The sequence below is a fragment of the Girardinichthys multiradiatus genome, chromosome 17 (genome assembly GCF_021462225.1).
Source record: "Girardinichthys multiradiatus isolate DD_20200921_A chromosome 17, DD_fGirMul_XY1, whole genome shotgun sequence".
Lineage (NCBI taxonomy): Eukaryota > Metazoa > Chordata > Actinopteri > Cyprinodontiformes > Goodeidae > Girardinichthys > Girardinichthys multiradiatus.
Window position 1 is genome coordinate 1,753,842 of NC_061809.1, and position 24,690 is coordinate 1,778,531.

The window sequence follows — 24,690 nt, forward strand, 5'->3', positions numbered from 1 at the left end:
ACTTTTAAAAATAAAAGAGCGATTAAATATTAATAAGGCAAGCTGCAGAAGTGTGGCAGCTGACTCTTTCTTGCATTCATTGCACAAACATGGTGTATTTCTGGATAATGTCCACAGGAACTACTGCCCACACATTACAACACCAAGACCTAAACTTACTTGAACGACTTTCCAAATATCGACAATCGAACACAAAATTAGATGCCAGTATAAAACAAAGAGCAACAATGTTTTTCAGAGGATCTAAGAAATACATTTTAATTCAGGAATGTTTTTAGTCAGGTAATGTTGATTGTTTACAAGCAAAATCAATAGGATTAGCATTTATGTCCTTGTTCAAATTTCAGATTTCACAATTCTTTTGTGTAAACTGTACAAACATACACAGGAGCAAGTTGCTAAATGCTGGCATGTTTTATACTGACAGATTGTTTTGCTTCTCAACTACCTGTAATTTGCACCATTATATTTAACACACTCGATACAATAGGACGACTGCTTGTATCATAATGGAAGTCATTTAGATGCTTGTAGATTTTCTATCCCACAAATTGTAAATAATATGCAAAAATGGAAACATGGAAAGGAGAAAAGAAAACAGTTTTCCACTTACAAATTAAAAACTTACAAAAGCATTGTAGCAAGTCATTGCACGAAGCTGTATTATGTCAAATATCGATGATCTGGAAGTTTAACAAATTATGTATTTCCAGGGAGTCTCAGTTGTCAATGATCAGGGCTTCTTTTTCATAACAAGGCACTGACAGATAATCACCAACACTGAAAGACAAGCAGTAATTCATTGGACACATTGATCTTTCTCTATAAAAATAGAACAAATCGGTTTTTCAGTCACTATTTGCATCACATTGACTGCAGACAGAGAGTTTAAACATGAATCGTAAAGCCACAATATATGTAACATGGAATACATGTTTGAATCTATTTGATATTAATCTATTAAGCAAAATAACAGCAGATTTACCGGCAGTAACACAGGGAACCAACAGGAGGCGCCACATCAGAAGGAACTGATCACATAAAGGTGGATTCCACACTTGCACTGTCAATTGTCCATATTTAATCTGAAAAAAAGACAATGCTATGTCAAAAAATATTTTTCAATAAAAGATGGGATATGTACATTATTACTTCAGATCTGGGAGCTATTCAGAGGTAAGAATCACAATTTAACAGAAGCTTAACAGAGATTACATTTTCTCACCTAAACTGTGACACAAACAGCACTGCTGAACACCAGCACTGTTTAATGTATCAGAACAAAAGGCATAAGACTGTATATTTTAGTTTTTAAATATTACCGTTAGCTGATTAAATTTGACATTTGCATTTTGAATGTCACAGATGAAATAGTCAGCCGCAGTAGTTGAGTTATTTTTGCCCTTCATGACGCAGGGATATTGCTTCCCATCCTTAACACCCCAAACAGACAATTCCTCTCTTGTCATCTCAAGGTTCCAGTCTTCATACTGAAAAGGAAACAGAAACCGGTCAGAACATAATTATTTATTACATGTAATTACCAAAAATAAAAATAAAAACCATCACCTGTATCATCACTTGCACTTTGTCTCCTGTCCTTGTTGCTATAAATGTGAAAAACTGGGGGTCTGATTTGTAGTGTATATCTGTGTAGCATTCCAGTGTTTCATTGGCTACTTTCAAATACACATGATTACTATTCCACCAAGGGTTTTCGTCTGCAGGTGTTTCATAGGTGAGAGTCTGTAGAGAATTTAAAAACATTAACTGTGATAAATAATTAAACACCTGAGGATAACAAGGTGAATGTGCTGACCTGAAGTGTTGGTGATTAAAGTGAACCACTATAATACAGATTAACGTAAGAAAATATTAACCGCATAAGCCAACCATCACACTAAGGCATGAATGTAATGTCACAAATTGTTAAATTGTGTTATAATAAGAAGTAAAGCATGCAATCAGAGACAGACATGAGTTTTTTTAATGCTGATACCAATACAGATTTTTTTATTCACAATGGTTGGTAATATTTTAGCCCAATGATTTTATTTTATATTAAAATATAAATACAAATATTATGTTTTATAATTTTGCACCTGTAATCTGAATTTTGCTATTTTCTTTCATATAAAACCCGTGCAGTGTTAGGCTGAGATGAGCGGGTTGAATTTGTCGCTTACCTTTCCTTCTCTAATTTGAATCATCTAGTGGCAAATAAAGGTGGCTTCAATTATTGTTTTTGTTCTTTACTGCTCATCCTTCAAAGACCCACTGTCACAACCAGAGCTCTTGAGCACCCAGACGAAATGTGCTAAATTTTCAGTCAAAGAATATTACATCTAAATTTGACATTTCCTCTGGTATTATTTTTTTTTCCTGTAAAGCTACAGTAAATATCTTGCACATATTTTAGCTCATATTTGCTCTACACAAGCAATAATGAGATAATCATGGAAGATAGGGCATTATCTTCTGAAGTTATGAAGAGTGCTCCTCAGTGCACAGAGCTCAGGTCACCTATTTGGCAACACAACAGCAGTGTGTGTAGGGCAGAGCTCACAGTGGCTGCCTTCCAACACAGGAGTAATGATTCCTGCTTAGTACAGTGCCTTGGAAAAGTATTCTCCCCTACTGCATTCATGTCCGTGAAGTCCACTTGTTATGATTCTGGAACGTCTGCTCTACCCTGTCTCCCTGGCTGCAATCAGCAGATTAGATGCACCTGGTGGCTGCTGCAGTGTAGTGCAATCTGTGGAATGCCAAGCACCTGTGTCTTCCCTGATATATACTGACTCTGACAAGCAGACAGTGCCAGATTTTTAGTGAGTAGATATCCAGCGTTCCTTCCTGTCTGATCATTGTTCTTGACCTTGCCTTGCCTTTTGGATTTATGCCTCTGCCTGCTCCCTGTCAGACTATTTGGATTTTGGTTGTCGACCTTGTTTCCTGCATCTGGTTTATGTCTATGCTTGCCCCTTGCCTGACGCCTCTTGTTCCGATCGTTGACCCTGTTTCTGTCCTTGGATTATTGAGCCACCCTAGCCCTCGGATTATTCAGCCTGGAGTCACTTCTTACCTGTGCTGTGGAGATCACCGCCTGCCGCCCACTGAGGTTTCCCCTCTGGGTTTCAAGTTCCACTCAAGACAAAAGCAGGTTAGTGGCTTTTCTGATTCCTGCAAAATCTGGAGAGACTACAAGTCACTAATCCTTCTTTCTGCCTCAGTGATTCCTGGAAGCTGTGAGGAGTGTTACCTGTGTGACATTTTCCTGTGGCTGAATACATCTTTTAAACTTTCAGTACTGTGTCTGGCTGAATCTTGGGTCCGCCTTTTTCTGATTCATAGCAGAAAAATCTGGCCAAAAATGGACCCATCGCCAGCACAACAGTGGCGTACCCATGTTGATAAGACCCTTTCCTGGTTGGGTTCCGGCAAGGAGGAAATAATTTCCACATTACGTTCTGGCAATCTTGTCTTCGAGCCGCCACCGTCACAAAGAAACCACACCCAAGTAACACGGACAACAGCAGAGGTAAGGGAGCCACGCCTCTCTCCGCCTGAGATGTTCAGGGGAGACTCAGACCAATGTGGAGCTTTTCTAACTCAGTGTGAAATTCCGTTTGAGCTTCAGCCGTCATCCTTTCCCACTGAACTTTCCAAGGTGGCGTTTGTCATATCTCTGCTGGCAGGAAAGGCAAAACAGTGGGGAACTGCTGAATGGCATAACGGGTCTGCATCTTGTGATCTTTATGAAACTTTTTCCAAGGAACTCATTCAAGTTTTTGACCCAGTCATTCCAAGTCGTGAGGCCGCAAGAGGATTATTGTCCTCAAACAGGGTGATCAGTCTGTCTCGTCTTATATAATTGACTTTCATTTGTTGGCTGCAGAGAGCCGTTGGAATGAGGCAGCACAAATGGATGCATTCATGAAAGGATTAAACGAAGACATCAAGGATGAGCTAGCGACCCGTGACTATCATTCTTCCCTGAAACAACTCAAGGATTTGGCTGCTCGAATTGATATTCGGCTGACAGAGAGAAGGAAGGAGAAGCGCCATGAGAAGGTTCGCTCATCATTTACTCAGGTTTTTGCACACCGGTATGAGAGAAGGAGTCGGTCACCTCTCACTGAGGAAAATTATAATTGTGAGCCCATGCAATTGTGCAGAACCAAGATTACCCCTGAGGAGAAAGATCGTCGGAGAAGATTCAAGCTCTGTTTTTATTGTGGAGAGAAAGCACATTTAGCACTCAGGTGTCCACTAAAAGGACAGGCTCAGCAGAGGAAGGGAGGTCTCTACTGAGCCAAAGTCAACTATCTGCCTCCTCCTTCTTGTTTCCTGCACATTTTCAAACCTCTTCTTTGTCTCTCCCGGGGCCCGTGTTTATTGATTCAGGAGCAGATACTGAATTCATGGACGAAACATTCGCAAATAAGAACGGCATAAAACTTATTCCGTCAGCTGACACAAGAAACGTGCTAGCTTTGGATGGTCACAGCATGAACAATTCACATCTCGGGACAGAGGAGATTACATTAACAGTTGGAGGTAATCATCAAGAAAAAGTAACTTTCATGATCATTAATTCACCTGAACTTCCTGTAGTCCTAGGGGCCTCCTGGTTGCAGAAACACAACCTGATTCTGATCATCGATCTCCTGGCCTTTCTCCATATTCTTTGGCACCTTATGGCAGCTGCTTGGGAGGACGGAACATTAGCTTCTCTCTCCAGAACTGAAAACATGGGTGGCTGGAAACCAAACACAACATGAAAAGGGGACAAACCAGTGGCACTTGATTGCATAGAGTTCATGGCGTATTCAACCCAGGGCAATTTTTGTGACCACTTGGCCAGGACAGACTCACATAAGATACGAAGTTTAGTTTCAGCTTCTTGGTTGGCTCTCTCAGTTTGGCCATCAGACTGAGGATGAAACCCTGAGGAAAGACTAACAGAAATTCCCAACAACAAACAAAACTCCTTCCAGAAACGTGACACAAATTGGGGTCCTCTATCGGAAACAATGTCATTAGGGATTCCATGGAGCCTGAAAACTTCTCGGGTCAATATCTCACCCATCTCCTTTGCAGATGGAAGCTTCTCCGAGGGCACCAGATGAACCATCTTAAAAAATCTGTCAATTATGGTTAGTAGTACAGAGTGACCATTAGAAACCGGTAGACCTGTCACAAAATCTATCGCAATGTGCGACCATGGGCGAGGGGGAATGGTCAATGGGTGCAAAAACCCCGCAGGGGGGCGACGAGAAGGCTTGGCTCGACAACATTGAGTGCATTCAGAAACAAAGTCTTTGACATCCGTGACCAGCGATGGCCACCAAAACCGAGTTCGAACTGTCTGAATGGTTCTGCTGATTCCTGGATGAGAAACTAAACGAGAGCAATGACAAGACTCCACTACCTTAGGCACAAGGCATTCAGGGACAAAACAGCGGTCAGGTGGACATGATGGTGGGATAGGTAGATCTCTAATGGCTTCCTGGACCTCCCTTTCCACCTCCACTCGGGACACAGACAACCTGACGGTTTCAGGAAGGATAAACTCCTCTTCACCCGCAGACTGAGATTCTTCAGGCTCTTGAATCCGGGATAGGGCGTCAGGTTTGCCATTTTTACTCCCTGGCCTGTAAGATAGGGAGAAATGAAAACGACCAAAAAACAAAGCCCACCTAGCCTGTCTGGGGTTTAGCCGTTTTGCTGATTTCAGGTACTCCAAGTTAGTCCACACCATAAACAGCTCCTTAGTCCCCTCCAGCCAATGTCTCCACTGTGTCAACGCCAACTTGACAGCCAATAACTCTCTGTCTCCCACGTCGTAATTCCGCTCAGCCTGTGACAGAGTCCTTGAAAAGAAGGCACATGGGTGAATTCAAATTCAATTCAAAAAATACTTTATTAATCCCAAAGGGAAATTAAATGTTGTTGTAGCTCATATTATGAAGGTTTCCTCAAAGAGCCGTTGTAGATGCTGATGGCTGTGAGCAGGAAGGATCTCCTGTAGCACTCCGTCTTACAGCAGATCTGAAGAAGCCTCTGACTGAAGACACTGTTGTTGTAGGACAGTCTCATGAAGAGGATCACGAACACGATCATCCTCACCTCTTTGGCTTAATACAGCTCCGACCCCAGTGCTTGAGGCATCCACCTCCACGATAAACTGTTTCTCTGGGTCAGGAGACCGTAACACTGGAGCTAACGTGAAGAGTTCCTTTAACCTATTGAAGGCCTTCTCTGCATCCTTATTCCACACAAATTTCACCTTGGAAGAGGTAAGAGCGTTTAGGGGAGTAGCAACCAGGCTGTAATTTCTAATAAACCTCCTATAGAAGTTTGCGAAGCCCAGAAACCTTTGAAGCTGCTTGCGATCAGTTGGAACAGGCCATTCCAACATGGCCTTAACCTTGGAGGGGTAGACAAGCACTTGATCTGGGGAAATGATGAAGCCCAAAAAGGAAGTGGTAGTTATGTGGAACTCACATTTCTCTGCCTTGACGAACAACTGGTTTTGGAGAAGACGCAGGAGACCAGCTCTGACATGTTTTCTGTGGGTTTCCAGATCTTGAGAATATTTCAGTATGTCATCAAGATAAACAAATACGAATTGACCCACCATGTCTCTTAGAACGTCATTGACAAATGACTGAAAAACTGCAGGAGCGTTAGTAAGTCCAAATGCCATGACCTTGTATTCATAATGGCCCGTAGGCGTGTTGAAAGCCGTTTTCCACTCATCTCCTTCTCTAATTCAGAGCAGATGATATGCATTCCTTAGATCCAGCTTAGAAAATATCTTGGCTCCCTGGATCTGATCAAAAGTTGTGTTCATGAGTGGTAAGGGATATCTATTTTTAACTGTTATCTCATTAAGGCCTCTATAATCAATGCATGGTCTCAATGAACCATCCTTCTTCCCAATAAAAACGAAACCAGCACCTGCAGGAGAGGAAGAGGGTTGAATGTGCCCTGCCTTTAATGCCTCATCAACATAACTCTTCATGGCCCTGTGCTCTGGACCAGACAATGAATAGGTTCTGCCTTTAGGGGGTGATGTGCCAGGAAGCAAATCAATAGCACAATCATAAGGTCTGTGGGGTGGCAGAGCTGTGGCTTTGATCTTATTAAATACTTCCTTTAAATCATGGTATTCTTGCGGTACCTTGGATAAATCCAGATAAGTCTCCTCAACCTCATTCTCCACACTGACCTCCGTAGCAGCAGACAAAAGACAGTCAGCGGAACATGACTCAGACCAACCCAAAACTTCTTTTTTCTTCCAGTCGATGTGAGGGTTGTGTTTCTGCAACCAGGATGTCCAAAGACATGACTGTTAGGTTAATTGGGCACTCTAAATTGCCCTTAGGAGTGTGTGTGGTTGTTTGTGTGTTGCCCTGCGATGGACTGGCGACCTGTCCAGGGTGTACCCTGCCTCTCGCCCATAGACTGCTGGAGATAGGCACCAGCTCCCCCGTGACCCACTATGGAATAAGCGGTAGAAAATGACTGACTGACTGATGCATAATTTTCCTTCTTTGGCACAATTATTCAGCACTTTCCGATGCCCTGTCACAAAAAATCACAACAACATTTACTGAATGTGGCAAAATTAACAAGGGTTCAAGGGGTATTAATCCTTCTGGAATGCACACTTTAACTGGTGTAAAACCCATGTATACCTTCTCCAGCTTTCTAATGGTGATATCCTGCTACAAGTTGGTGATGACTGGTAGTTGATTTCAGCTTTGCCATGGCAACTCCCATCAGAGAGGACAGCACACACTTTGGCCGCAGCTTCATTGGCTCTTTTGGGAATGTGGAACGTCAGACTCACACCGGTGTTGTTCCATAATGGAGATCTAATCGGAGTGAATTATGGTGACACAGAGGGAGAGAAAAATCTGAACTGAGATCACATCATATAACAAGAATGAAACCCTGGCTGACAAATGCAAGCAAGAAATTCTTCCTCAATCATTTGACTCCTGAGCCCAACAGATCTAAAATATTTTTACTTTCAGCAGATGATATTTAAACCTGACAACTGTGACAAAAACCAGGTAGTACATCACAGGGGAAGCGGTTAAGATAGTTATAAAGGTAGAAAACTGTCTTGGAGAACACAAATTACCAAAGCACAAAGAATCAGAAAATAGAGTAAAACATAGATAATAACTCACAATTTGCAATAATAGGGAAATACCTCAAGTGGAAACAATAAAAATGGTAACTCATGCATTTTACTACTGAGACTTGAGGAATATACAGAATCAACTGGCAAAATATAAAATTGAAGTTGGACTATGCAGAAGCATAATTGTGACAACTGGTTTATACCTACACTATACTATACAATACATGTCCTGTAATTTCACAGTCAATCTTTGGAGAAAATCCAGTTGCTGCTAGGTATGGCACTGTAGTGTGTATTTAGAAGCCTGGTGAAGTGAAACTGCTGTACTGAATTTATTTTGGTTTTAAAAAGAATCCACCTGCCCTGCTGGTTGCAAAAACACATTGTCCATGTGTGCTGTTTCCAATGCACAACACAACACAGAATCTATGACAAGATAAGTTAGAAAAGGCAGGCTTCTGGCATTTTATTACCTGGTATATACTTGCAAAAGTTGAACGTATCATGACATGCCAGATGTCTTTATAGCTTATATTGTGCCAAATGTCTTTAATGTGTATTTGAAATTGTAGACATAGATTGGAGAGTTACTTACTCTTGTAAAGAACAGTCCATTTCTGCCTGGACCTTCACTCCAATTACATCTCTGAGGTTATGGCCTTTCAACAAAGCATGGTTTCTGCCATGGTAAGACACAGTACTGGGAGTGATGGAAGTAATCACAGGCCTCTGTCAGAAAACACCCAAAATAAACTTCTACAGTACAGTAGTTTGTGTTATTCTGAATATGTTTAATGTTGAGAGTCAGAAAAAACTGTGTGGATAACAACTGAGGCTCAGACTAACCACAGTGTTTGGCTGAGAGGTGATCTTCTGGTAAATACTGTCCTGAAAGATGAAACATGGGCATAAATTTAGTTGGTACATGTCAGTCATTTGATCTGTTGTAGCTATGTTACATTCAGCTTCCTAGTTTCTAAGATTTTCTTAGCTGGTATTTGTATTATCCTTCATTACTTACCCTGAGTGTTTTGGCTGGCTAATGTCTTGCTAAACTAAATATTTTAGGGTTGATGTTGGTTTAGATTCACATAATGTAACTGATAAATAAGTCAAAGGTTTACAAAAGCTGCTTTTGGTAAATTGGTAAATTAGGCCTCGTTATGACATCCTGCACTCCTTCACCAGCCCAGGAACAGCTGTTCTGTCTCCATCCACACCCAGCTCTGATACACTGCTGACACCTGCAGATAAAACAACACATGATCTTGAACTCAGTCACAATGATATATAAAATGCACAATAATCCTGCTAGATATAAAATGCTGCAAGGTACAAAACAAATAATTCAGTTATCTGTTATATCTGTTTGAGGAACATTATTTCTGTTCATTTACAGCAATCAGTAGCTAAGAGGCTGGGTACATGTTGAACTGGTCACAAGTCCATCACAGGACAAAACAGAAACACACTGGGCAAAGAACCTTGCAGACACACCACTGGACCTAATGGCAATTTAGAGTGTCCAATTAACCTAATACACATGTTTTGAGATGGTGAGAGGAAGCCAAAGTACCTGGAGAAAAACCTAGTCATCCATTGGGATGTCCTAAACTTTTTGATGCAACAAAACAGTGTAAAAAAGTGCTCCACTGTGCATTTAAACAGTATATTCCGCATAATATGTGCTTCTTCCATTTTTTTGCATCAGACCATAAATAATTGCATCTTTTCAACCAAACTGTTTCCCCTATTGGGGTTTCTACAGGTAAACATAATTAGTGAATGTCTTAAAACATGTATTTTTAAACACAAATGAACTCACGATAGGGAACTGGTAGAACAGTCAATCAGCTTAAGATGCTTTGTGAATGTTGTCTTCCAAAATGTGATTGTGACAGTGACATCAAATTCTATAAATTAGAAATCATCTTGGTTATTTTAATTAAATAATGAACAGTTAAACACAATGCTATCAGGATTCCTGCATTTACTACGGTAAGATCCTATCATACATTTGTAAATATGATAACGGATAAGTGGCCTCTGAGATATTTCAACAATCGTTATGGAGCATTCAAGTTGCATTTAACATGTTTGAACCAGAGTTTGACCCCTGTGATGTATTTGAAGTGTGTGCCCTATAAGTACCCATAGTTGTTAAAATATGGAAATGACAAGAGTGGGGTTGCAGAGCTTGAAGAACAACCTGTTACCTGTCGAAACCTAGCGGAAAATGGGAGAAACTAGAGTCAGTTTGTCAAACTCTTCAGTACTGCTAGTGGCATTGCGGCGAAATCCAAGAAGGTTTAATGTGCAACGTGTTTACATGTTGCAGAAGAAGCGGAAAAAGTATATAATACTTTTGAATTTGGGGACGACGAACTTGATAAAATTTAAGTGCTGAACATGAAGTTTAAGGACTACAAAAACATAACGTACATATGGCACATGTTCCTCACAAGAGAGCTGAAACAGGCAGAAGCAATTGATGCATATGTCAGATTTAAAGCACAAAATCCAAGGACTGCAAGTTTAATGATCTACACAAAAACAACTTGGGACAGTAAAAGTGGAACACAAGAATGTTGCGCTTATGGAGTCTGCAGAGACTGAAAACCTGAAGATAAACAATGAACTTGTGACATGTAAGCTGGACACGGGTAAACTGCAATTTCATGGCTATAAAAGCACTGACTGCATTTGAAGTTTCCGGCAAATTGAAGGCAAGTAAAACAAAACTTGTTTTCTTCTTTGGTCACAAGGTGGCACATTAGTCAAGAAAATCCTGACCTATGAGGCAAAAAGCACAAGATTGACTTTGAATTCACTCCAGAAGATGAACACTAATTGGAGGGGCTGCATGCTTGAAACTAAAATTAGTGCAAAGACTATATGAAGTTGAAGGAGAACAAGACATTCTCAAGGACTGTAATGATCTGTTTGATGGTCTTGGTTGTTTGCCAGGTCAGCACCACATCCAAACAGACCACACAGTCACACCAGTTTTACATGTCCCCAGGAGGATTGCTGTAGCCCTAAGAGACAGAGTAGTAAAGAACTACAGCAAATGAAAAATAAAATGGAGTCATTACAAGGCAGACAGAGCCAATAGAATGGGTTAATAGTAGATTTACTGTAGTTACACAAAAGAAAATGTGCATCTGCATGGACTCAAAAGACCTAAATAAAGCAATAAGAAGGAACAACTATCCATTGCTCACAGTGGAAAAAGTTTGATCTTCATGCCAAATGCTAAATATTTATCTGTGTTAGATGCTAATCAGTGATTTTGGCAGATCAAACTTATTGTGAAAAGCTCAAAGCTTCATTATTTTAATACACCCATTGGACAACATTTCCCACATTTACCCTTTGGCATTTGGTCAGCCCCCAAGGTGTTCCAGAGATCCATTGCACAAATGATCAAGGATCTGGATGGTGTCGTGAACACATTGCTGGGATGAGGAGACTAAAGTGGAGCATGGCCACAGGCTGAGAAAGCTGGACAGAGTATGGCAATAAAATCTGAAACTGAATTAAAAAAAGTACTTCATCAGGACAAAAGAGATCAAATACATTGGACACCAAGTCACGGACAGTGGTTTGAAACCAGATGAGGGAAAAGCAGAGCAGTGACACAGCTACCCGTACCTCAGGACAAACACGAGCTGCTGAGATTCTTAGGAATGATTCAGTATCTTGCAAAATTCATACCGAAGCTGTTAGACACAAGTGGACTGTTAAGGAAGCTGCCTGAAGGAGACGTACAGTGGCCCTGGGAGGACGCTCCGAAAATAAGATTTAAAAAACCTCAAACAACTTGTCACTTGGCAAGGAGCTTCATACTGCAAATACTCTGAGCCAAGCATTCTTACGAGAGAAAAGACGCTCCGCTTGAAAAAGAGCTGGAGATAAACATGGTTACACCTCAACTGCCCATGTCATAAGAAAAGTTCAAAAAAGCTACAGCAAAGGACACTGAACTGCAGCTACTGAAAGAAATAGCGCAAAGAGGATGGCCTGAATGTGCTGTTCCAAAAGACTATCAGCCCTATAGGACCTTAAGGGACGAGATAATCTACACATCTGAACTGTTGTTCAAGAGAGCAAACCTCAGAGTTCCACAACAGTCGAGACAAGAATGGGTCCATGAATCACACCCAGGACTGGTTAGGTGCAAAGAAAGAGCCAGGGACATTTTATACTGGCCAAACATTTCAACACACATTGAAGAAACAACATCAAAGTGTGCAGTTTGTAATACGAACAGGACAAAGACAGAGAAATAATGGACAGCAATCACAAGACTCAAGAAAACAAGAAACTACTTCATACTGTCGTTTACCATACATGGTAAAGCTGAAGCAAAAAGCAACAATGACCATGACTTTCTTCAGAATTTTAACTGGAATAAATTTAAGATTTGTTTAAGGATTTTTTCAGATTATTGGTTTCTGTGGATATTTGCCGCTCATGAAATGAGGAAATGCACCCAAAAAGAACAGAGATCCTTCTTTTAGGGAAACTGCAGAGGGCTACGCAATTATGGTTGTCATGTTCATACCAAGCAAATATGTTAATAAATGTTATTAAAAATCAGGGTTTGCTTTCACTTTGTTGCCAGTTCTTCATACTGTTTTGAATAATCTTCCTTAATGCAATATTTCTCAAACAATTGTTACATTCTGACTAGTGGCAAGAATTCGTGTATAGGGAAAATATATGAATATTAAAGTCAGCAACCTATTTTTGTTATTTGCTTTGATATTTTACATTTTTAAACTAGATCATAATTAACACATGTCCAGGAGTCTTGTAGTGATCTGGGGTCAATAATTACAAATGATTTCTTTTACTGGATAATTTACCAAACATTACTGACCAGTAGTAGTAAGAGCGTCAGCAAGAATGCAGGTGCATTGTGGGTACTGCGGTTGTGGCCTATTTGGCCTACAAAGCTGGCCAAAGGTTGTAGTAATCTGACAGCTGAAGTTAGACTGAACCTTCTGTGTCACAGTCAGGTGTACTTGGACAACTACTTTGACCTGGGAAAGTAGCAAACATAAGAATTAAATAACTGGTAGTTCCAACTGAATAAAGTACATTTATTCAGTTGGAGCATGGTATTATATGTTATTGCCCCACCTTTCCTGTATTATCATTCACAGATCTGTGGGAAACCACTTCCTGATGGGATTCATCAGGGATGGACAACCACTCTGTGCCTTTGCAGTCGTCTTTAAAGGTACATCTTAAAAAATTAAGGCATGTCATCATAAATTTCACAACTGTCAGAAGAATTCAGCTGCATATGTTATAAATTTGTCTCACCTTCGTTCAGAATAACACCAGACAGAGTATGGATCCTGTGCAGTGCAACAGTCCTTCACATTTTTATATACATTGCACTTTGACACTGGTATATGAATAATCTGTAACAAAACCCAAAGATTTAGAGACCATGTGACATGCAGCCTTGTACATATAACATGAAAAAAAGAAAAAGGTTACCTGGTTTTTAGACTGCAGATACACGTATTTACAATCCACTGGGTCCAGATGGATTTTTGGTAACTCTTTCTGACTACGACTGGCCCTATAGAGCTCTTCTGGACATGCTGGAACATTGTTCTTATCCACAGCAAGCTGAGAACAGTATAGATGGTTACTACATGTAATATATTTAAAAACACTTTGCTCGCCCTTTTCACTTGAACAGTTCCACTTCAAGCTCAAGATCTGTGAGCTAAAGGGACTGCACTCTTCTGGACAGAGATCTCAGAGGTATAATTGTGGTCCTTAAACTGGGTACCATAATCAAAACTGCTCTGATTACCATTGGCACCACTGAGGTCTTGACTTTCCTTAACTGCTCTTTTTCTTCTATAAGCCCTTGATAATTCTTGTCTGTTAGTCTTGCCTAGATTAGTACCTCTGTACTTTTCTTCAGTTTCAGCCTTTTCTAGCTATGGATATAACTTCTCCTTATTGGCACCTGTTTGTACAGGAGGTTCTACATATGAAGTGTGGGCTTTTTTATTTATGTTCCTGATTACTGGATGAGTAGAAATTTTCTTATCTTGAACCTTTGCTGGTTCTTTCAAACATGCCTTACTCTCCATAGTCGCGTGCTGGTTACACAAGGCCAGCTTGGCTTATTTAAGTTGCATCATCATAGGTGAAAACCTTAAATATTGTGTTGGTTGGAGAGGGGCCTATAGGTTTATCACATAACCATGTTCTGAAAGGGGCTTGTGTCTCCTCGTGCTACATAAGTAAGCATCTCTGTTTCTATGGTTGGCACCAACTTCCTGATCTTAGTGACAGATTTTGTACACAGTGCTGAATTTGCATCTAGTAGAAGACATTTAGAATGTACTTAACTCTTAAGGACTGTAGCACCAAATTGCACAACCCCATTTGGGATGATCTTCAGTGTGCTTATCGTAAGCTCATTAAATGGGGCTTGGAAGGAATTTAAAGCAATTTTGGTCATGTCAGTACAAAGTATGCTTATAGCTGGCAGCAGGCTGGTTCTTCTTTTCACCTCATCTTTAACATGTACACACCAGCTTAATAATGAACCAAAACAGTTCCAGTTGAGATATAATATCTGTTTCTGAAACCCAACCACTCACCTTAATGAGCACCCCATTGGTTGTTCCAATGAAGAAAACCATCCAGCTGTCCTGCCTCACCACCAACACAGAGCTCATGTATTTCTTCTTGAAAAGAACCTCCTTTGGTTTCAGGATCTCAGGTTCTGACTCAAAAACAGAGACATGTTATTTGATCTGATGACTATTAAATATATATTTTTTTAAAACATATTTTTTGTTGAGATAATATACAAATATAAAATACCCTCATTAGGCTTAATTTGTTGATCATGTTAAATGTAGGTTAAGTAATTAAGTTTAATCGGTTGCTATTTATGTTGTTCAGAAACAAATTGAAACATTTATGACCTTGTTGAACACACATGTCTGCACTTAATGAACAATATATATAAAAATAGGATTCGAAGGAAAAAGAGCAAAACAATTCACACATTAGCCTGAGGTTTTTGCTGTATGAATTGAAACAAAGTGTTTGATCAATAAAAAAGAGTAACGATTCAAACTAGACTGGTATTATCTCACTAAATTTACTGTAAAGTTCTATTAATAATTACTAATTAATGTCATTTAACACTTATGTCATTTTGTCATCCAGGGATGGTTGTTTTATTCAAAAATGGCGCTGAGCTTCCTGCAATGTCAGTGGTTTGACCACATTTAAGTCATGTTAAATAACAGGAAAAGATAATTTACTTGGAACTACATCATATACTCCCTGAAATATAATAAAATATCTTCTCCAAAACCCCAGTTAAACTTCCAAATTTTTATAAATATTTCCTGGCACATAGGTTACAATATATTTTAAAATAGAATTGAAACCATCAATTTATCAGCCCTTTAACAAAGCAGCAGAGCTGTGTTAAAAGCATCAATATCAGCACATCTCTGACAGCCTAGTGAGAATATCTCAAAATGAATCTGTTATTAATTCTCCCATGCAGATAAACACCATTTTGAAACAACCCAGACATCCGGCAACATAAAATGGCTCTTAACCTTTCAACATGGGACAGTGAATGAATTAATCATAATTTATTCAAATGAAATCTTTTCCATCAAATAAATCATATTTAATGGAAAGAATTTACATTTCAGAGTGGACTTTTGCTGTGGCCAGCCTAAGGCACTTCTGTGCAATAATCATGCTGTCTAATCAGCATCTTGATATGCCACACCTGGGAGGTGGGATGGATTATACAGGGGTTGGACAATGAAACTGAAACTCCTGTCATTTTAGTGTGGGAGGTTTCATGGCTAAATTGGACCAGCCTGGTAGCCAGTCTTCATTGATTGCACATTGCACCAGTAAGAGCAGAGTGTGAAGGTTCAATTAGCAGGGTAAGAGCACAGTTTTGCTCAAAATATTGAAATGCACACAACATTATGGGTGACATACCAGAGTTCAAAAGAGGACAAATTGTTGGTGCACGTCTTGCTGGCGCATCTGTGACCAAGACAGCAAGTCTTTGTGATGTATCAAGAGCCACGATATCCAGGGTAATGTCAGCATACCACCAAGAAGGACCAACCACATCCAACAGGATTAACTGTGGACACAAGAGGAAGCTGTCTGAAAGGGATGTTCGGGTGCTAACCCGAATTATATCCAAAAAACATAAAACCACGGCTGCCCAAATTACAGCAGAATTAAATGTGCACCTCAACTCTCCTGTTTCCACCAGAACTGTCCGTCGGGAGCTCCACAGGGTCAATATACACGGCCGGGCTGCTATAGCCAAACCTTTGGTCACTCATGCCAATGCCAAACGTCGGTTTCAATGGTGCACGGAGCACAAATCTTGGGCTGTGGACAATGTGAAACATGTATTGTTCTCTGATGAGTCCACCTTTACTGTTTTCCCCACATTCGGGAGAGTTACGGTGTGGAGAAGCCCCAAAGAAGCGTACCACCCAGACTGTTGCATGCCCAGAGTGAAGCATGGGGGTGGATCAGTGATGGTTTGGGCTGCCATATCATGGCATTCCCTTGGCCCAATACTTGTGCTAGATGGGCGCGTCACTGCCAAGGACTACCGAACCATTCTTGAGGACCATGTGCATCCAATGGTTCAAACATTGTATTGTAAACACCAGTATCACGTAGTGACCTGGCCACTATCCTGCAAGAAGAATGGCTTAAAATCCCTCTGACCACTGTGCAGGACTTGTAAATGTCATTCCCAAGACGAATTGACGCTGTATTGGCCGCAAAAGGAGGCCCTACACCATACTAATAAATTATTGTGGTCTAAAACCAGGTGTTTCAGTTTCATTGTCCAACCCCTGTATGTGTGGTTGTGTGTACCCACCTAAGACAGTAAGAAGAATTGGAACATTACACCCCCTCAACAGCAGGTGGCACTGTGCCTCACAGAGTAGGAGTGTGGAGAGAAAGTGTGGAGATATGAGCTGTATGTTCATGCTACTAGTGTGTATTTAACTGTAACTACTCGGTTCTTCCTTGACATCACTACACAACCTGTTGCAGCTCCCCTAGAAGAAACATTAGTTAAAAATTGTCTCAATGCTTAGTACTTAGAATCTGTTTGTGGGGTGCACATTTTCTCTGAAAGAAAAGAAAAACTCTTAATTTAATTAAAAACAACTTTTAAAATAATAAATCCGTAACAATACAATTCTTGGGCCATCAGAAATGATAATTGACATCTCATTATATGCTAGTTACCACAGGTTTATGTGGGGTTATTGCCAATAATAATAATAAACTGTTTACTTAATCATTTAATAAATAGCAAAAATGCATTTTTATTCAGCACTTTTTATTTCTGTCCTGCAGTTTTTCCTTCTCTCTTGCACATATGCACCACTACCATTCAAACACAGAAAGGCAGCAAGGCAGCCTTGAAGTTCAGAGATACTTTACCGATCTTCAGAAAAGTAATCAGAACAAGCTTGTCCAAAAAGTCACCAGAGAAAAAAATCATTGCCTTTCAGTTCCTGAAAAGGATCCATTCACTGTTGAGCATGATGCGTCCACAAAAAGCCCCACCAGCTTTCAATCGGCTGATTGTGATGGCTGGATCCAGAAATAAAGCAATTACTGGCTGGGCGATCAGCACCCTATCATAGAAATATCTGCATTTCGAACATCGTGACATTTTCAGTTCCAAAATCAGCGTGGATCAGGGCTGTTGTCCCCATGTTTAACGCGATAATATGGGGATATTATCGCGTTTGTACCATATACTTATTATGTTATAACTTGATAGTGTTCAAATTCATTATTTTCTTTTTGTTACAGCAATACGCTTCCGTACGAATCAAATCTTACCTGACTCTTACCTGTGAAATAATTTTCACAATGCTACTGCTTTGAGTTGGCATAGAAAAATAATACATTATGAAAACCCTAATGAAAATCTGCAAACAAAAGAAGTACAACCAGTTAAAAGCTAAATTAGAAAATCATGTCAGCTCTCAAATCTATGTTGTTTTACTGGGCAATGAGCTGTTATGATTCTTTCCTGACATGTGTCTGATTTCAAACAGTTCTGGGCTCATATTCTCAAATATTCTCAGAGTCATCTCAGAGAGCTCCTAACTTAACCTAAAAATTATTGGGTAAGAGTCCTTGCTTAAGACTGCTTCACTTCGCTGCTGAGCACGACTCTAAGCAAGGAAGCGAGAGAAATTTCCATCTAACTGAGGAGGTGTGGTTGACCCCGTTGCTAGGTGTGATGCTGTCTTCTAAGAGCTGTGATTGTTTGTTGCAAAAAAATAAAAAATAAATTCAGAAATGTGTAAATCATGATGGTGAAACACAGCATCACATTGTTTATTTACATGCTCATCATTATTTTGATATGCTCATTAGGGCACTTTGTTCTCAGACTGCAGGTTTACTGGTGGTTCCTAGAGTCTCTAGAAGTAGAATGGGAGGCAGATTCTTTAGTTATCAGGCTCCTCTCCTGTGGAACCAGCTCCCAGTTTTAGTCCGTGAGGCAGACACCCTGTCTACTTTTAAGGCTAGGCTTAAAACTTTCCTTTTTGATAAAGCTTATAGTTGGAGTGGCTTAGTTTATCCTGAGCTATCTTCCTTATTTTTTTACCTCCGTCTTCTTCCCTCCCTGTTGGTTGGAGTAAGGGGGAGTCAGGTTTAGCCTAAACCGGCTCAGTTATGGTTGAGGTGCAAACACACCCTCCATTTCTGCTACCTGTGTGACCCCTTCTCTTTTCCAATGGTTATAATCAGTCTGACAGAGGGAGGTATCCCAATCCTTGTGGTTTTTAGTATAACAATGACCATCAGTCGGACCCTTTGTGAGGTTCCTTGAGACGACATTGTTGTAAATAAGCGCCGTTTAACTAAATAATCTGAACTGAAACTATCTGTGTAGTTATGCTGCTATAGGCTTAGGCTGCTGGAGGACATAACAACCACTTTCACCCTCTTCACTACATTCTCACACTATTCTCCAATTTTACATTATTTGCTGTTATTTCAGCTTTTAACTTTGTTCTCTCTATTCTCTTCCTAGAAGCTACACCTGGCCTGGCTCTGTGTCTGCCTGGGACACCTTTCTGGAGAGGGGAATTACCTGAGCTTTTGCTGGCAATAACTTAATGCTCACCCTCTACCGATTATCCACATAGCCCTGTCTTTTAGTGTTTAACCCTTTCTCTCTCCTAGACATGGCGATTGACTGAGCTTCTATTGTAACTAATTATATGTGCTCTTTTTCAGACTCTAACCTTGAAAACTGGATCAGAGTTTATCTGTTCTTTCTTTCTAGGTGAAACGACTAAAGGAGCTACATCCATTAACATTTACTTTTCCTTCCCATAGAAAGTACTCCTGGATCAGTGCTTCTTTGTTCTCTTTGTGTCTCTGCTCTGTTCTCTCAAACCCCCAGTCGGTCGTGGCAGATGGCCGCTCACACTGAGCCTGGTTCTGGTTCTGCTGGAGGTTTCTTCCTGTTAAAAGGGAGTTTTTCCTCTCCACTGTCGCTACATGCATGCTCAGTATGAGGGATTGCTGCAAAGTCAACGCCAGTGACTGTCCACTGTCTCTACATGCTCATCCAGGAGGAGTGAATGCTGCAAGTCACTGACTGGATGCAATCTGCTGGGTTTCCTTAGATGGAAAAACTTTTTATCCAATTTGAATAAATAACTAACTCTGACTGCACTGATCAATGGTTAGGATGAATTGGAATGTATGAAGCTGACTGTTGTGAAGAGCCTTGAAACGACATGTGTTGTGAATTGGCGCTATATAAATAAAACTGAATTGAATTGTGTTGGACCACTTGTTTGCTGAATATTGGACCATTTGCACGTTGCTGGACGCCACTATGCCTTTCCAATGTCATCGGTCATTTTGTACCGCAGGATAGTCTGTCCTACAAAACCCAGCAGCCACTGCGACTGATATGATGGGGCCGTCCTAGGTCTGACGTCACAGGAGGCAACATAGGAAGGCGAACATTTGAAAGAAGCTGCCTTCAGCTGGAGACCTTGACACAGTTACCACGCAACTGAAGCATCTCTCTCTGGAGAAGAAGAGGTCTTCATTTATTCTCCTTCGTTGGCCAACGAAAAATTCATGAAAGAAGTTTCTGGAATGAGAAGGCCAGAAATTTCACTTTGCCGATCGAAGACGTGAGTTTAACATGTAGCCAAAACCACGGAGGTTCAAGGAGACGCAACTTTCCCTCCTTGCTTGGTTCTAGTCGACTGCTGATGGACGAAGATGGACCGCTCTTCCCGAAGTTAACTGTGGACGCACATTAACTTCCAACTTTCCCCTTCCTCCTCTCTCCCTCTGCTCAGAAAGAAGACTTCAACAAAGTAAAACCCATCCTTTAATTTTATTTCTCTCTTAGAAATAATCTGGGCAGGGTAGAGGAAATTTTAGTGCGATTAGATTCGCCATTTAATCTAATGTGTTCTGAATTATATGTGCATGCAACCTTTTATTGAAACTTTGATGTGCTGTGTTGGATGTCTTGAAGCCGCTGTGCTACCCATCTTTGTGTGTGTTTTGCGGGGTTGTTAACACCTGAGAGCAAGCGCAGGCGCGCTGTGGAACTGAACTGTTATAATAACCTCATGGGGAAATTCACCGTTTTCTGTGGTTTCAACTTTACTGCCAACTAGCTTGCCGCCAAAAGTGTTATAACTCTTTGTGTGCTCACCCCCGCCCAGAGTTGGGGGATGTTTTATGACTTAGTATAACTGAGTTACAGTTTGAGCTTTGCTCCCAACCTCCGCTCACCACCACACCCCTTTTGTCATATTATCCCTTTTTGCCATAACTGCTGGTTTGATTCCACTGCTGTTTGCTTTATTTTGTTTAGTTAGATATTTTACTCCTTTTATGTAGAACTTTGCATGTTTGAGTTGGTGAAGATTATTAAATCGGAAGAGCGGATTGTATCAGGCTGTGATTTAATAAATATTCACGTAGATAAATAGAAGTCGTTTGTGTTTATTTTGTGCAAGAGTGATTCGTCAGTCAAGATAAGGTTAAAAGTTCCACACGTTTTGGCAGAAACAGTCGATTAAACAGTGACATCTCTGGTAATAGTTATCAATTATTACTGAGTATTTAACGGTTGTAATCATCAGAGGCGTTGAGCCACAATTATAACACCAGAAGACATCTCTGGTCTGGATTCATAAATGAGGATTTTTGGTTAAGAAATGAATGTTCTCAAATTATGATTTTTAATTATAATTATTGATAAATATTAATTAATCAATAATCATAATTCCAACAATTGAATTGAATTGAATATTATTATGTTTCTTTGCCATACAGGTCGTTTTCATACAGCATCTACTGTATTTTGTATTAATTAATTTAATATTAACATTAAATTTCAGCATTTTACTGTGATCTGCTTTTTGTATAAAGAGGTTTAGTTTGGTAAAATGTCCAAAACAAAATGGAGAAAACCAAACTGAACAGAGGAGCAGTGCCTGCTGGTGAGGGAGAAGAGAGGAGTGTTGAAAGGTAGATTTGGTCCTGGGATCACAGTGAGGACAAACAGCCATTCCCAAGCAGAGCAAGATATTTCTCTCTGCTTTCAAACTTCTCTATCCCTCCCCCATCAGCTCTCCATCAGTGCTGTGCACTTGTTCCTCTGGTACATGCAGCCTGCTGATTTGTTTGAGCACTGCTTCTACCTAGTGACTGGAGGCTTGTTTAGTGTGAATAGTATGAATAAAGACAGTTGAATCCACCTTGCCTCTCACGGCCCCCGGTCTGATAATCCTGATCTTTTAAAAAGGAGTGTATGAAGTATATTGCAATGCAAAAGTATTAATACTTTACATACTTTTTCACATTCTATCATGATTCAATCTGAAAACATTCCTGCCCACTGTCAGACTTGCAAAATTTACTGTGCAACTTTTCGATGAAAAGACTTTAATCAGGAAAACAATAATAATAACAATACAATAATACAGTGAGTTTATCTTCATTCACCGTTTAGAGCCTGAGTTGGATCTAAACATACCAAATGTTCATTTACTCTGCCAAACAAGCACTGGCATATCTTTCAGTGGCGGATGCTGGTCTTTCAAGGAGGGGAAGCTCAATTTCAAGATCGCTGATTCGCTCATTTCACTGTCAATCAAAAAGGGATTCAGCCTTCATGCAGAAACTGAGCGTCCGGGCCAGCCGAGTTCATCCCACTGCCACATAGACCCCCAGAGACGCTGAGCGTCCGATGGGCGGGACAAAGCCCAGCATTTTTACTTCACTATTGAACTCAGTGTTTAAAGCACTGTGAAGCTGCAGGAATGAGTGAGAGGAAAGCTGCGCTGTTACCAGTGATAAGAAGCTGATTCTGAACAAAAGTTCAGCGCGTTGTAGTGCATATTTAGTCAATGACATGAACACACAACAGTATATATTTAATTACTTATTTTTTGACATTTTAGGGGAAGCTGAGCTTCCCTTGCAGTCTTAGAGCAATCGCCACTGCTTAAAATTTGATTCAGGACTATCATTTATTCATTAATAGAAAAGAAAAAGCATCAAAGATAATTTTGTGTGAGCAAATTTTCTATGTAAAATGAAATCCAAAATACACGCTTGTCTGCGTGTAACAATATCAAGGAAAAATGTCTTCCATTTTCATACAGGCTTTAAAAGTGTTATCACTTGTACGTCGAAACATTTATTATGAATTATTTCCCCAGTTTGATGTGGTGTCTCTTTTTCAGCGTCTCCATACAGCTAGTCAGCAGAAGAAAGCATGAAGTGCTCTAAAATTTCCTGGTTAATGGCTGCGTTGACTGTAGACCTCAGAAAACACAGTGGACCAACACCAGCAGATGACATGGTATCCCAAATCATCACTGACTGTGGAAACGTCATACTGGACCTCAAGCAACGTCGACTCTGTGCCTCTCCACTCTTCCTCCAGACTTTGAGACCTTGATCTCCAAATTAATTGGAATATTTGCTCTCATTTGAGAAGTGAACATTTTTGATCACTGGTCCAGGAGTGTCAGATTTTGATGCTCTGACTCCCCCCACAGTCCACGCTTTGCGAATCTCCTCTAAATTCCTGAATGGACTTTACTTCACAATCCTCCAAAGGCTCCGAAGTCTCCATACTTTGTCCTTCAACCCAGCGTGGACACAGCAGTCGATGTACAGCCCTCTTCTTACCAATTATTTTGTGGATGTCCAGTTACAGTCTGGTAGACAACTATCAATTCTTCCCTATGATTGTGTCGTCCATAGCTTAATATTACTGTATTTGATGTTTTTTTTTTATCTGTCTCATGCAATTTTCAGATTGATCAAATTAAGAGAAACACATGTTTGCATATCCGATATTAAAATGTGTGGAAATTCCCCTTTTCAGCCAGGAGCTTGTGTTATCACGTCCTGCCACTAGATGTCACTGTCCTCCCTCATTGCCTACATGCGGCGGCATGCAGAAGCCGCCCGGTCAGGGACTCCTGCGGCTCTCCCTCTGTATATTTGCGCCGATCCGGTGTTTCCAAGATTCATTCATCTCTGCCAGAGCTGCAGCTCGGTCTGCTCTGACAGCATCTTACCATTCATTAACCCAGCTGTATTCATCCCTCCCTCTAATCTAGTTGCGCGTCGTATTTGTATCTCCGTCTCAGAAGGTCAAACATCCTTTTCATCCACGGACCGAACTTTTTCTTCCCGTTCCACCACACCTGATCCATTTTCCCGTCGGGGATTATATCTCCAATCAGCGGGAGCTGGTGAGTCTTCCTGTCGCTGTTATTTCGGTAAGGTGCATAGAGATATGTATAGGTGACAGCACCGCATTATTAAGGTGTGGAACAGAGCAGACCTGAGGAGGTTTAACATCTTCAGGGATCCCCCTTCAGGAAGGTCACGACATGTTCTCTGTGTCCTTTGAGATCAAACATTGCCTCAAAGCAAGACGGAATACATCTGTTTCTATGGCGAAGCTTAATATTTAATGATAAAAGGCTCAAAACGGGCTACAATGTCAATAAGAATATTGTCATTTTCTTAAAACCAGAAGACTGCGAAAGAAAGTCATAACTTTGCTTAAATAAAATTAAAGGAGAAAATAAACTGCATTGAGAACAGAGAAATAAATTGTTATAGAGAAAAACTGAGTTATATTCCAACTCAAAATTGTGCAGCAAGTTACCTTTTCTGGCAAAAAAAAGCTTTAGAAGACAAATGTATTAAAATACATCTGAAGGCAATTAGTGGTGGGCTACTGGATTTTATTTAGATGTAACAGAGTAAGAGGGACTGTGCCACACTATTCAGATTTTCATTTGCAAAGATCTATCCTTTTCCTTGCATGCAGTTGTACACATTTTTAAGTTGGCCTATTAATGAAAACAGATTGCTGCAAAAAACAAATATACAAAAGTCACTAGTTGGTCATGTTGAGAAGTGAATCA

General features: G+C 40.4%; 1 protein-coding gene and 1 long non-coding RNA gene across 4 annotated transcripts in view; one reads left to right on the top strand and one right to left on the bottom strand.

Annotated features, from left to right (window-relative positions):
• Positions 1–504: 504 nt before the first annotated feature.
• On the bottom strand, positions 505–1,460 carry LOC124882846. The gene is made up of 3 exons (XR_007042017.1): positions 1,323–1,460; positions 986–1,085; positions 505–780 (listed from the first exon to the last, which is right to left on the bottom strand). It is a non-coding gene; the product is annotated as an uncharacterized LOC124882846 (long non-coding RNA).
• A 21,301-nt stretch (positions 1,461–22,761) lies between these two features.
• rerg (RAS-like, estrogen-regulated, growth inhibitor) overlaps positions 22,762–24,690 on the top strand; it is a 69,620-nt gene continuing 67,691 nt past the window's right edge. Inside the window, exon 1 of one of the 3 annotated variants that reach the window (XM_047390291.1) lies at positions 22,762–24,006. In XM_047390291.1, coding sequence (XP_047246247.1) covers positions 23,667–24,006 — 340 coding nt within the window. In that variant the 5' untranslated portion in view covers positions 22,762–23,666. The remainder of the gene's footprint in view (positions 24,007–24,690) is intronic. The other 2 variants (XM_047390293.1, XM_047390292.1) reach the window with 2 other exon arrangements.